This window comes from Chanodichthys erythropterus, chromosome 14 (assembly GCF_024489055.1).
Source record: "Chanodichthys erythropterus isolate Z2021 chromosome 14, ASM2448905v1, whole genome shotgun sequence".
Lineage (NCBI taxonomy): Eukaryota > Metazoa > Chordata > Actinopteri > Cypriniformes > Xenocyprididae > Chanodichthys > Chanodichthys erythropterus.
Genome location: NC_090234.1, coordinates 39,225,384 through 39,239,332, shown reverse-complemented (window position 1 = coordinate 39,239,332; position 13,949 = coordinate 39,225,384). Strand labels below are relative to the sequence as shown.

General features: G+C 40.9%; 2 protein-coding genes across 3 annotated transcripts in view; both read left to right on the top strand.

Moving 5' to 3' along the window:
- Positions 1 to 7,174, top strand: part of cfap65 (cilia and flagella associated protein 65) — a 30,686-nt gene extending 23,512 nt beyond the window's left edge. For both annotated transcript variants that reach the window (XM_067410203.1, XM_067410202.1), the window contains exons 27-33: positions 2,825 to 2,935; positions 3,033 to 3,077; positions 3,186 to 3,409; positions 3,519 to 3,644; positions 3,869 to 4,162; positions 6,642 to 6,776; positions 6,931 to 7,174. In XM_067410203.1, the coding sequence (XP_067266304.1) occupies positions 2,825 to 2,935; positions 3,033 to 3,077; positions 3,186 to 3,409; positions 3,519 to 3,644; positions 3,869 to 4,162; positions 6,642 to 6,776; positions 6,931 to 7,063 (1,068 nt within the window). In that variant the 3' untranslated portion in view covers positions 7,064 to 7,174. The remainder of the gene's footprint in view (positions 1 to 2,824; positions 2,936 to 3,032; positions 3,078 to 3,185; positions 3,410 to 3,518; positions 3,645 to 3,868; positions 4,163 to 6,641; positions 6,777 to 6,930) is intronic.
- Positions 7,175 to 7,541: 367 nt separating this feature from the next.
- Positions 7,542 to 12,095, top strand: LOC137036167 (melanoregulin-like). The gene is made up of 5 exons (XM_067410205.1): positions 7,542 to 7,659; positions 8,033 to 8,213; positions 9,850 to 9,940; positions 11,553 to 11,716; positions 11,898 to 12,095. The coding sequence occupies exons 1-5, from the start codon at positions 7,592 to 7,594 to the stop codon at positions 11,973 to 11,975; spliced, it is 582 nt and encodes a 193-aa protein (XP_067266306.1). The 5' UTR covers positions 7,542 to 7,591; the 3' UTR covers positions 11,976 to 12,095.
- The last annotated feature ends 1,854 nt before the right edge of the window (positions 12,096 to 13,949 follow it).

The following is a 13,949-nucleotide window of genomic DNA, read 5'->3' as shown; positions in this document are numbered from 1 at the left end:
GTTTGCCTCACCAGAAACCTCCCACTGCCAGTTGTTTTACTCTATGACCGGGGGAACACTCGGGACAGACGCACTGGCACACAGCTGGCCCCGGGGCCTGCGCAAATATGCGTTTCCCCCAGTGAGCCTACTTGCACAGACTCTGTGCAAAGTCAGGGAGGACGAGGAGCAGGTCTTGCTGATTGCGCCTTACTGGCCCAACCGGACCTGGTTCCCAGAACTCTCACTCCTCGCGACAGCCCCTCCCTGGCCCATTCCTCTGAGGAAGGACCTTCTTTCTCAGAGATGGGGCACTCTTTGGCACCCGCGTCCAGACCTCTGGAAACTCCATGTCTGGTCCCTGGACGGGACGCGGAGGTTCTAGGTGACTTACCCCCCGAGGTACTTAACACCATCACTTCGGCTCGCGCACTGTCTACGAGACGTGCTTACGCCTCGAAGTGGAACCTGTTCATCGAGTGGTGCTCTTCTCACCGGGAAGACCCCCGAAGATGCTCGATCGGTGTCGTGCTTTCCTTCTTGCAGCAAGGGTTGGAGCGTAGGCTGTCCCCTCCACCCTCAAAGTCCATTCTGCTGCTATCTCCGCTTGCCACGACCACATAGATGGCAAATCTGTTGGTCAGCACGACCTGGTCGTCAGGTTCCTTAGGGGGGCGAGACGGTTAAATCCTCCTCGTCCCCCCTCCATACCCTCTTGGGACCTTACTCTGGTGCTCAGAGCACTTCAGATTGCTCCCTTTGAGCCTTTGCTGTCAGCAGACTTAAAGATTTTGTCTATGAAGACTTTGCTGCTGGTGGCATTGGCCTCCGTCAAGAGGGTAGGGGACCTGCAGTCATTTTCGGTCGACGAATCGTGCCTAGAGTTCGGGCCGGGTGATAGCCATGTGGTACTAAGACCCCGGCCTGGCTATGTGCCCAAGGTTCCTACCACTCCCTTCAGGGACCAGGTAGTGAGCCTGCAAGCGCTGCCCTCAGAGGAGGCAGACCCAGCCCTGGCTTTGCTCTGTCCAGTTCGCGCCTTGCAACTGTACATAGACAGAACTCGAAGCTTCAGGACCTCAGACCAGCTCTTTGTCTGTTACGGAGGCCAGCAGAAGGGAAAGGCTGTCTCCAAGCAGAGGATGGCCCACTGGATAGTGGATGCCATCGCCCTGGCTTACCAAGCTCAGGGCGTGCCCTGCCCGCTCAGGTTGCATGCTCACTCCATGAGAGGTGTGGCATCCTCCTGGGCTCTGGCTCGTGGCGCCTCGCTAACAGACATTTGTAGAGCTGCGGGCTGGGCGACACCTAACAAGTTCGCTAGATACTATAGCCTTCGTGTCGAGCCGGTCTCCTCCCGTGTTCTCGCCTCAGGTCAGAGGCACGGAGAGGCCCCGGCTTAGTGTCGGCTTGCTGCGCTGCATGCGCTTATTTTCTCCAGAGAGTCCCTACAAGGCAGACCCTGTCGAGTCCTCCGATACCCCTTCGGCAGCCGACGTGGCGGAGCGTCCGGCGCCAGGCCTATACTCCGTTTGTATCCTTGAGAACCGGGTTTAGGCTGGGTTCCATATGTGTGACCCTACGGGGATCCCATATGGCTTCTCCACGGTTGCTCCTAAACGAAGCCCGTGTCTTTCCCTCTGGGAGAACCCATCTCTATCGAGTTGGAGTCACCCCAGTTCTTCCATATGTAGCACAGCCCTACAGGGTTAGTCCATATGTACTTCTCCACATAACTCCTTCGCGGAAGGATGTGGCTTCCGCAGCGTTCCTTCAAACGAAGGTTACGCTTTCCCAGTGTTATCCAATAGTCTCACTGAATGGGTTTTGGAACAACAGTGATCGACCCTCTCTGTGTGTTAGCCCTGTCCCACCGTCCGCAGGCAAGGGGGTTCAGGTGGCTTACAACACAGCGCTGGAGGAGGGCAGCTCCTGTGGTGCTTTGGTAGGGATTCCTATTCGTCGGTCTGTCCGACGTACGTCGAACGTGACCGACTGAATGGGAACGTCTCGGTTACAAAGGTAACCCTAGTTCCCTGAAGGAGGGAACGGAGACGTACGTCCCGTCACCACAGTTGTTGTCCTGCTGTGCTGCCGCCTGCTTGGTTCGGCTCCTCAGCGAAAACCTGAAGATGTAACGCACCTGCTGCTCATTATATACCCGCGCTGCGAGGTGAGCAGCTGATGCAGATGATTGCATGCCAATGTGCATTGGCTCGTTTAGTTACACTCGAAGTAGATTGGCCTCTCTGGCGAGATTCCTATTCGTCGGTCTGTCCGACGTACGTCTCCGTTCCCTCCTTCAGGGAACGAGGGTTACCTTTGTAACCGAGACGTTTTCTATTGTGTATATTTTGAAATGTAATTTATTCCTGTGATGTCAAAGCTGAGTTTTCAGCATCATTACTACAGTCTTCAGTCACATGATCCTTCAGAAATCATTTTATATGCTGATTTGCTGCTCAAGAAACATTACTTATTAATATCAGTGTTGGAAACAATTGTGCTACTTAATATTTTTGTGGAAACTGATACATCAAGATGAATAGAAAGCTTAAAAGAACAGGATTTATTTGTAATATAAATATTTTGTAACAATATAGTCTTTACTGTCACATTTGATCAATTTAATGCATCCTTCTTGAATAAAAGTAATAATTTCTTTAAAAAAAAGAAAATATTGACACCAAACAGTAGTGTACATACTAAGTTATGTAACACAATCATGACTACACTTTCAACTGAGTAAAAGCAGTCTATTTGAACTTGAGGGGATCCACATACATTATTTTGGGGCCACTGTATACTGGAAACACATCTAAATGTCTGTCGCTCTCTTTGACAGATAACACTTGTGAGGATGCTAGAAAAGTATCACAAAGACCTACGACAGTGGGAGGAGGAGACAGAGAGACAGAAATATGAGTTTACTCTCACTGAGAAAGACCTGCTACAGGTCAGAAATCACACATCTTTAACGCTGACAAGTAGCCTTTCAAATCCCATTCACTATATCAAAACTTCATGTTAAAAAAACAAATTATACTCCTCAGGAAGGTGCAGTGTTTGGACAGAAAACTGGCACAAAAAAATATAAGGTAAACCACAAAGACGAGACAATTAAAGGAGTCTTATTTACAAGTAACAGTATGTGACGCATGCAAATTTTGAGTTTAGAGACTAATGATTTGTTCCCCATGTGGTAGACCCTTCCGCCCATCCGTAGCAGTGATCATGCTGTGGGCAGTCCCTCACCGAGACCCAGTCGGGCTGAGCAGCGGGCCCAGCAGCAGACAGGGCAGGAGAGGAGGAGACGCCCCGAGCCTCCCCGTCCTACACTACTCCACCTGGGTGTTACTGCACGCTCTCACAGCCTCATGGAGTACCAGACACATTTCCCCACTCAGTTCAACACTCACTACATCAACAGGTACAATGGGGTGCAAAAGTCAGCAATGATCTGGAATTTTTTCATTACAGGATTAAAAGTAAATAAAGTCATGATGTGATGTTTAATATTATTATTATATTTCCTTCAGATCTAGGCAGGCCAAGCATTCTCAGTCTGGCACAGGTGAGAGCTGCCATCATCCCGCAGACCTGCCCCCTCTCACTCTTGGTCTTGAGAAAGACGTCATCACACACGTGCTCATCTCTTTACTACAGTATGTCTTACGTTGTCTTATTTATAGACTACCGTTCAAAGGTTTTTTGAAAGAAATCAGTACTTTTATTCATCAAAAATGCACTAAATAGATAAAAAGTAAAAGTAAAGACATTTATAATGTTATAAAAGATTTCTGTTTTTGAAAATGCTGTTCTTTTGAAGAATCATTGTCATTCCTAGTCTTACTTGAAGTGAGATCACATCGGTCACTGTCTTCTACAGGAGTCTTTTAGATGAGCCTCAGTTCCAGCAGTCTCTGGTAGAGGGCGACACTGAGCAGGTGCCGTACTTCACACAGCTGCGACCTGCTCCTGCCCTCCTCGCACAAACTCTACCCCGCTCTGCTGCAGACAGCCAGGACCCTGTAGAAATGTCTGGTGTGTCCAGTGCCACTCCAGCAAAGACTTTTACAGGGAACTGTAGCACTGCAGACAGACCCAAGAGTGAGCGTGACCGGGAGTCTCTGAAAGAACTACAGGAGGAGATAAAGATGAAGGTCCAGGAGTCCATTCGCAGGTATGCTGTTTGAAAGCAATCAACATTATTTTTGCAATTCCACATGGTTACACAAGTCTGCACTGATTCTCAACCTTTCGACTCCAAGGCCGCCCACTGTCCAAGACAGTATTTGATGTGTATATTTCTGCTGTAATGACAAAGCTGCTTGTTTTTTAAACTTTTGTATGGCAATATAGTAAAATAATTAAATACTAAATTAAAGTATTTCAATTCCATACCTCCATCTGACAAATTTAAAGGTGCTCTAGAATTAAATGAGAATTAAATGACATACAGTGAGTCTCAAACACCATTGTTTCCTCCTTCTTATATAAATCTCATTTGTTTAAAAGACCTCCGAAGAACAGGCGAATCTCAACATAACACCGACTGTTACGTAACAGTCGGGATCATTAATATGTACGCCCCCAATATTTGCATATGCCAGCCCATGTTCCCAACATTATGAAAGGCATTAGACAAGGGCAGCCAGTATTAACGTCTGGATGTGCACAGCTGAATCATCAGACTAGGTAAGCAAGCAAGGACAATAGCAAAAAATGGCAGATGGAGCAATAATAACTGACATGATTCATGATATCTTGATATTTTTAGTGATATTTGTAAATTGTCTTTCTAAATGTAATGTACTGTTAAATGTGGTTAAAGTTACCATCGTTTCTTACTGTATTCACGGAGACAAGAGCCGTCCCTATTTTCATTTTTAAACACTTGCAGTCTGTATAATTCATAAACACATCTTCATTCTTTATAAATCTCTCCAACAGTGTGTAATGTTAGCTTTAGCCACGGAGTACTATCAAACTCATACTATCAAATATAAACACCCAAATAAATACTATACTCACATGACCTGAAGCATGCATGCAGCGTACATGACGAACATCTTGTAAAAATCCATTTGAGGGTTATATTAGCTGTGTGAACTTTGTAAATGCACTGTATTATAGAGTCGCGAGCTCGATGGGCAGGGAGCATGAGATTTAAGGGGCCAGCAGCCCCTGAATCGGTGCATAGTTAATGATGCCCCAAAATAGGCAGTTTAAAAAATTAATTAAAAAAAATATATGGGGTATTTTGAGCTGAAACTTCACAGACAAATTCAGGGGACACCTTAGACTTATATTACATCTTGTAAAAAAATGTTCGATGGCACCTTTAATGAAAAAATACCTCAGAAATTGGTATGAGAGCTATTTAAAATTGTATGTAAAATTCCAGTGCTCTTATATGTTTGATTTAATCATGTAGCCAATCAGTTGAGTTCAGTTTAAATTAAAAAAATATCAATCAATCATCAATCAATCTATCTATCTATCTTTCTGACTGTCTGTCTGTCAGACTGCATGGCCTTACTATACTTAAAACTTTAAAAGTATTTCAATCTTAAAACCTTAAGCAAGCTATTTCAACCGTTCTGGGGTGTGTTTCCTGTACAACGATGTAACTCGCTGCTTCACTACCATAGTATGATGCATTGTTGAACAGAACAACTAGCTAGTCATACAGTTTCCCAAAACCGTAGTGTCGCAAGATGTCATGCAGGTGGTGGATAATAACTTCTGTTTGAGATCTAATTAATGCAAGATGGGTTTTTTTGTATAAATTACGGACATGAAATCTGAGGACTAATTCTCTTTTTTTCCTCAATTATTTAGCTTTATTTCCAGATTTAATCATATGCTCTTTCTTATGTAGTAGAACACGTACTCACATGCACACTCTTCAAAAACAGCACTTCAAAATTTCTTGACAAACGAAAAGACGTAAATTAAATGTGTATATACTCAAAATGAAATGCATAGATTGTAATGAATGTCAGCTTTCTTATTTTGTTCAAGATAGGGATTTATTAAGTCCATGTCATACAAACAAGAAACTATGCTTCTAACCACAGGTCAAGAGCTGTAGTTCCAACTACACAACTTTGTGATGCTGTTTGTGAATGTTCGTTGGAACTATGGTTTCGGGGAAACATCGACTCGTTAAACTGTTGATAACGACAGAACTTGCAACCATGGTTGGCTGATGATTTTGGGAACAGCTGTCCTAACTTCTTTATTTAGTTAAATTGAAGTATCAGTTCAATTTCATACTTACAGGCGTTTTAAGAACTGAATATTTTACAGGTTCACACTTTTTATGACCAATTAACTTTTAGATTATAGTATATGGTATTTTACATTTTTATAGCTATTTTTGCCAAAGAAAACAGAGAAATTTCCATTACTATTCCATGTCCGGGAATCACACTTTTAAAATTTCCTCATATACTGTACAGTAACCAGATTTTCCAAGACCATGAGGAACTCTGGTTCTTAAATAAAAAAATGACAGTTCTTGAAAGAACAAATAAGAACACCTTGGAAGTGTGCTGAGCCGGAGGCCCATTAGTGAATCCCGCCCCCCTGGTTGAGATCCACTCTGCCAGAGGCCAAAATAACACATTTATTTAATGAAAATCTGATTTCTGCAGGTTGCCTGAGTTTTGTGACCTGCTAGAGGACATTTTGCTCAACACCTTGCAGAACTTAATGATGGAGGCTTTCTTGGGTGAGCTGGTGCTGACGACACGACCACGAATCATTGCTCTTCCACCTTCTTCTTCCAGGTTACTTGCATCTAAATTTTATTTTAATCTCACTTTATCTGTATCAGATTTTTAAAATGAATTTTTTTGGCCGTAACTTTGTAAGCAATGCACTCAAGTGGCATTGACTCTTAGCCAAGATTTTACTTTCTCATTTTATGTATGTGTACTGTAGGAAAAACAGCCTTGGCTCCAACAGACAGTCCAGTGCTGAATCTAATAAGGAACAGTTGCGCCCCCTCGTGACCAGCCCAACCCCCTACAGGTCTACTCAGGCCATAGTCTCAACCCTGGAGCCAGAGCAGTAATGAGCCATACTGCACTATTAACTTAACATTCTGTATCACCGTATGACGTGCATGAGGCTGATTCATATTAAACTGTATTCAAACTGACAAATCCTGGTGTAAATTCACTGAGTCTCTCCCACCACCAACAACTGTGTCTTCAAAACCATTACTGACTGTTGTTGTCTAAAAGTCCCTTGAATTCTACACAGATGTGGCTCACATGTAGTACAGTATGTCATTTCTACGTATATAGACATAAATATATACATTTTAAATAAGTCAGCCACAGTTGTTTGCAGTTTTTTTTAATCTGCTAGACCTAACTGCCTTGCCTGTGGTTAGTCCCAAAGACACATGACCAGAGTCGCCCATTATCAAGTTAAGGACACCATCTGTGAGAAATAACTTCAGCAGCACAAATTTCTGTCCTAGTACATGGAGGATGTCGGCTCTACTATAAGCTACAAGGAATTCTAACAATGAGTATGAGTATGATGATGCACTGAATTTTAGCCAATTTTAGGCAGAATTTTGTTTTTGGTCTAAATGGGCGCCTTTTATTCTGGCTGCTGTCCTATTCATGAAACTACTGAGGAGAAAGATTGCATTTTAAGGTAAATTACCAAATGTTGTTGTTGTTGTTGTTTTTATCTAAATAATTTGTTACGAAAAAAGAAAAATATATATATATAGATACCACAAGCGGTGGGTATTTTTTTTTGTATTTAAAAATAATAATAATTATTACTGTATATATATATATATATATATATATATATATATATATATATATATATATATATATATATATATATATATAATGTGTGTATAAAATATATTTATACATTTATAAATTTATAAATAACAATTATAAGAATAATTATTCTCATATATTTGTAAACATGAAAAATTCATCAATATAATTTTTAACAGAACTTAATACAGATGTGTTTGTGAATTGTAGTTTAATAAAGTCTTTTAATGCAGGACATCCAGTGGCAGTGAGACAGCAGTGGGTCAAGAGCTGCAGGACAGCAGATTTGGAGCTGAGAAGGAGGGGAGGAGATGGAGCAGCACTCAAACCTCCATCTCCACTACTGAGGGGGAATCAGATGCTGAATTAAACTCGTTCATTAAAATGAGGAACAAAGTGGACAAAGATACTGAGGTGAGGAACAAATAGACATGCTTTTTGAGATGCAGTATGAACAAAATGTGAAAACAAGCTAGTGAATGTATTTTACTGCAGCTATCTAAGTCACAGTTAAATATGGGCATATGAATGACAGCCTACACAATTATTGCAATTAATTCTGGGAAATGTCAAGTTTGCCATTTATAATGTAGGGGAGTTTGTGTGTAATTTTGGTCGTATTTTTTTTAGTTTAATAGTCAATGAGCACACAGCTGCCTCTTATATTCAGACAGGAGCCCACTCTATACATTACATGTTACATTTCAAATGCATGCGTTCAAACACTGCTGTCCTACATCAGCTCACACATTTTCAGATTCTCTTATAATTCTGTGCACAAACCAATACAAAATCAATTAGTCCTTACATACTTACTGCTTCGTGCTTTAGAGCAGATGTGACTTTTTTTGTATTGGAGTTTGGCTAGGAGTAAATACATTGGAATTTAGGCCGATGTAATTTGCCAATTTTCTCAAATTGAATTCAGTTCACTCAACTGTACCAGAAAGACAAGTGATGAAGAGTTCACTTCAGACACAAACCTAAGGTGAGGGGAGGGCACTGATCTTTAATCATTTTAACTGTAAACCACAATCACATGATCACAGCAGAAATTCTTACACAGTCGGCATGAAATAGAAGTTGTATTTTCTGTCCTACGTGACGTATATCCAAATGAAACGGCTTCTTCAACAAGAGAAAATGTACAACGGGACTTGACTTTGTTCATTGGGAATAGACTGAATGGTTGTGGTTTGCTATTCCTTTGATGTCATGTGAGTGACAGGCTGACCCCACCCTCACGCCAGTAAACATGTCATCAGAGAAGAGATGTCACTGCAAGAGGGAGGGGAAGTTATTTTGATTAAGAAAAATAAGAATTGTTCACTTTGATTTCATAGTGACTTTAATCTTTGGTTCTGTTTTTTTTTGTTTGTTTGTTTTTATAAATATAATCCAATGCATGTTAGTTTCCTGTATGTCAGTCTCCACTTCATACAGGATCAGTAAGCTTTAACTTTTCTCATGTACAGAAAAAAAGTTGGAAGAGCACATGGTCTATAATGCGCTTATGACTTGTTAGAGTCAATCGACGGTAACTCAATAGTGATGTTCTACCACGCAAATCCACATTCACAAAGCTCTTCAGAGCATTCTCTATGTCTCTTCCTATTTTTCTCAATTTCTGTAGTTTTGGCATTAATTTCGTAGACTAGATGTGGATAGTGATATAAAAAACATATTTGTCTCTGTAGTCCTGGTACCCTAAATGTCCCCACAACAATAGTAAAACCAGTCATTTCTGAACTTGTGGGGACTTTTTTGGTCCCCATGAGGTAAACAGCTTATAAATCATACAGAATTATGTTTATTTGCAGAAAGTATTACACTGGTATTATGACGTAAACATGTCCTCATATTTAAAATAGCTTTAAAAACATACTAAATGTTTTATTAAAAATGTAAAAATGCAGAATGTTTTGTGTGATGGGCTTAGGAGTAGGGTTAGTATAGGGGGATAGAATATACAGTTTGTACAGTATAAAAACCATGACGCCTATGTCCTCACTAAGATAGCAAAACAAACCTCTGTGTGTGTGTGTGTTAGGAATGGGAGAAGCTGAACTATGATATCCACACTCTGAGATGTGCTCATAAAGAAGTTGGGACACGTTGGAAGAAGATCTTGCTTCAGCTGGGTGAGGTGGACTATATTTATTTTATATTAAAGGGTTAGTTCACCCAAAAATGAAATTTCTGTCATTAAGTAAGTACTCACCCTCATGTCGTCCCAAATCCGTAAGCATAAGACGGTTATGTTTGGAACACAAATTGATGAAATCCAAGAGGTATCTGAACCACACATTGGCAGCAATGTCATTGCATGTTTTGAGGTCGGTAGTTTTGATCATATAAGAACATATAAGCCTGGGAGAGCAGAAGGGATTCAGACTTATTAACCTCAAACCACTGGGTGGTTATATATAATATATATATGAGCAATATCACACTCGTAGCCGTGCGATATGGCTGTATATCAGCACGCTGTGATTCGTCCGTAGGCACGAGGCCGCAGGCAATCACAGCGTGCTGATATACAGCCATATCGCACGGCTACGAGTGTGATATTGCGTTTATACAACAGTTCGACGGCATGAGTGTGTAAATAAATAAGAACAACAACGGAGTGTCTTTAAAACCCTCTTTTGTGCAGCACTACTTCCTTCCGCCACGGATTCAAATCTCAATTTTACAGTTGGACCAAGCCTACGTTACTAATTCTAAAACGTCACTTCAGAACTAGTAACGAAGGAACATTTCAAAACTCAAGTTGTCAGTTGAACCAAGCCTCCGTTGCTAACTCTAAAATGTTACTTTAGAACTAGTAACGAAGGAACGTTGAGTCGCTTCATTGAAACACATTAATGTTTTACGTATTTGAAGCGGAGAAGAGTCTGATATGTCCCATCTAGTTGTAGTCAATGTGCTATATAAGGATGTAACGTAACGTTTATTATCAAATTTAATATAGCACAAATCGACTTGCTCTAATAGATATAAAATAATAGATTAATAAGACCAAAGATTGCCCGTTCTATGTACTCAAATTGAATTATGTCTCATGTTTAACCACTATAAGAGCCAGCGGCAAATCCCCGAGGCACTGGCCGAGATGAAGCTGTTCTCTGCGGTTACAGAAGCACTGAACGGCCGCTGACGCACTCGAGCTCGCATCTCCGAAAACGTCAAAACAAATTGTAAAATGGGCTCTGTTATTAAATATGAGTCACATATTTCAGGTCTAAACAACTACATTCTCGCCTAAAAATTATTAAAACTACAGTTCGTGGTACAAGAAGTAGTATTTGTAAAAATTACGGTTGATTTGATCGGCCGCCATGACGGTCACTTCAAGCGGAGTGATACAAACAGTGAAAAGGCAGTAGGAGTGCTGTTATCACTGAAATATCGCATGGCTATCAGCCAATCAGGTTCGAGAACCAGACAGAACTGTTGTATAAATATATATATATAATATTTATTCTCTATTTTAATATTTCTCTGTCTTATTAAATTTTCTTGCGTACTTTTCCAGCTCTTGTCAGGGTGAGAACAATGTTTATTTTGTGTTTAAAACTGTTAATTTTTTCATCTTAAATGTACAATGCACAATGCAGCGGATAATAGCAATAGCATACCAGGTCAAACGTGACCCTTATTTGCCCATGTAATGGCTGTGTGGAGAGTAAGCATGCCTTGGTGACTGAAGAAGTGCATTCATGTAAATGTATAAGTATGTTGTTGATCCAGGTTACCAGAAGGAGGTGGACTCCTTACTGACAGTGAACAGACAAACTATCCGGAGTGACTGGGAAAATGTGGAGAAGGCCAGAGAACTGCTGCACATTGTGTCAGAGGAGACAAGCCTCTTTCCCCGTGGGCTCAGCAACAACAAAAGATACATCTTCGTCATGGTAAATTAAAATGACAGTCCTGATCTTTAGCCTCAAGTATGTACATTGCATGGACTCATCATTATAAACATGTCATGTAAACAGTGGAGTTATCTACATTATTATATTTTGCTTGATCAAGGTTGTCACAGTTTTACAAGCAGTTCAGTCAGTTTGAAAAAACATTTTATTATTTTTCTAGGATCGCCTGGTGTCTTTGGACAGTGCTGAAGACTTTGTGCGATTGGCCAAAGAGAAATATCCAAAAATTGAGTTTTGAGATGGAACAAAACTTTTGAGTTTGGACTCATTTGCTCTCTTTGATGCTTCTTCTGCAACTGTAAACTCACTGATGTTTTGTCCTGAGAAATAAAGTATGTATGACATTAAAGTCGACATGAAACGGAACCTGTGATAGTCTTTTCTTCCCTATTGTGATAAATGTCTGAGTTAAATGGCTTCTTGAACAAGAAAAAATGTAGAGCAGGACCAGTGTTGGGTAAGTTACTCTAAAAAAATAATGAATTACTAGCTTCTAATTACATCTTTAACAGTGTAATTAGATTGCTGTACTAATTACTCTCTCTAAAAAGTACTGCATTACTTATTACTAATTACTTTCTAAATCCCATATCAACTTCGACCAGTTGAATGATACAAGGATAGACATGAAACTTAAATTTTTGTGATAAGTGGGGTGGGGCCGAGAGCTGTGGAAGCGGAGCAAGGCCAGTGTGGTGCACAGGTGTCACTCATTAACAATCACATCACCGGCATCCCTTCGCTCCCAGTTCTCAGCCTCGCTCCACTCATCATACAGTTCAGTTACATAAAACATCACATTCAGATCTTGGTTAAATATTAGATAGCAAATAACACATGCTATTATAACCATCAAACAGACTGTCATTATAAACTTGCATGTATATAATCGTACAACATTCAGTACAGTATATGTGGCCTTAAAAGTTTTGCAGCCCATCCTCTACTCTTCACCACAATGGTAACCCTACAAAACTAACATAACAAAACCCCCTGTAAATCCCAATGTAACAACATTAAACACTAACTTATGTTAATCTTGTGCAAAAACACACAAAATAATGCTTAATTTCAACATTTATTTTTACTGTCTGACGTGAAGCATGCTGGGGATTAAAGATCTTCTGCAACTCAATCATATTAAGTTCAGCTTACTACAATGAAATTTTGAGTTCACACAACTTTTTTCTATTAAGTACAATGAACTTTCATTATTATTTGAGCGAAACAAACTAATTTCATTTAATTAATTTCACTGTTCGGTTTTACAGTGTTGGAAAAGCCAGGGCGGCACGGTGGCTCAGTGGGTGGACAGCACTGTTGCCTCATAGCAAGAGGGTCCCTGGTTCAAACCCCAGCTGGCATGTTCACCTTTTGTCAGGTACGGTTTCTTCTGGTTTCCCCACACAGTCCAAATACATGTATGTTAGAGGGAATGGACATGCTAAATTGGCTGTAGGATTGTGAGTGTGTCCCAGTGCTGGATTGATTCAGGAAGGGCATCCAGTGTGTGTGTTGATAATTCTGATGAAGCAGACCATACAAATGAGTGGGACTAACATTGAAACTGTTTTATGGTGCCGGTCACCCCCCAAATGATGTGCCACATGTAGGAAGGAAGACCGTGAGTGTTTAGGGTGCCATTTGGGACAGGGCCTTTGGCTGCCTTCTCTGTATATACTCTTGTAGCGTTGTGTTGTTTAGTAGGGGTGCAACGGATCAAAAAACTCACGGTTCGGATCGTTTCTCGGATCAGAGTCACGGATCGGATCATTTTTCGGATCAGCAAAAAAAAAGACAAGACAAATAAACATAAGTTTTGTCTTTTTGTTTATTAACACTTTTAAATTATTAAATTAAAATATATAAAAAAATATATAAAATGTGATGAAGTGGGCGGTTATCGTCACATAGCTCTCCGTTCCCCTGGACGTCCACCCGTCTGTCGTGAGCGCAACAGAGGATGCTCGGGATAGTTCATCCACAACTTTTTTCTTCTCCTGCTCATAAAGATCTGGCACAATCTTTTCGCTGAAGTGGGTGCGCGACGGGATGTTGTAACGTGGCTTAAGCACTTTCAGCATGTGTTTAAAGCCCTCGTTTTGCACAACCGAATATGGCCTCATGTCTGCACCTATAAACACACCGATAGCGTTTGTGATGGCTTTAGCCCGGTCTGATTGTGCAACAAGGGGCTGCTTAAATGCCGCGG

Coding starts and splice junctions, on each gene's coding strand:
- LOC137036167 (XM_067410205.1), top strand. CDS start 7,592: ATGGGCGCCTTTTATTCTGGCTGCTGTCCTATTCATGAAACTACTGAG. Junction 7,660..8,032: donor GAGAAAGATTGCATTTTAAG/GTAAATTACCAA, acceptor CTTTTAATGCAG/GACATCCAGTGGCAGTGAGA. Junction 8,214..9,849: donor AAGTGGACAAAGATACTGAG/GTGAGGAACAAA, acceptor TGTGTGTGTTAG/GAATGGGAGAAGCTGAACTA.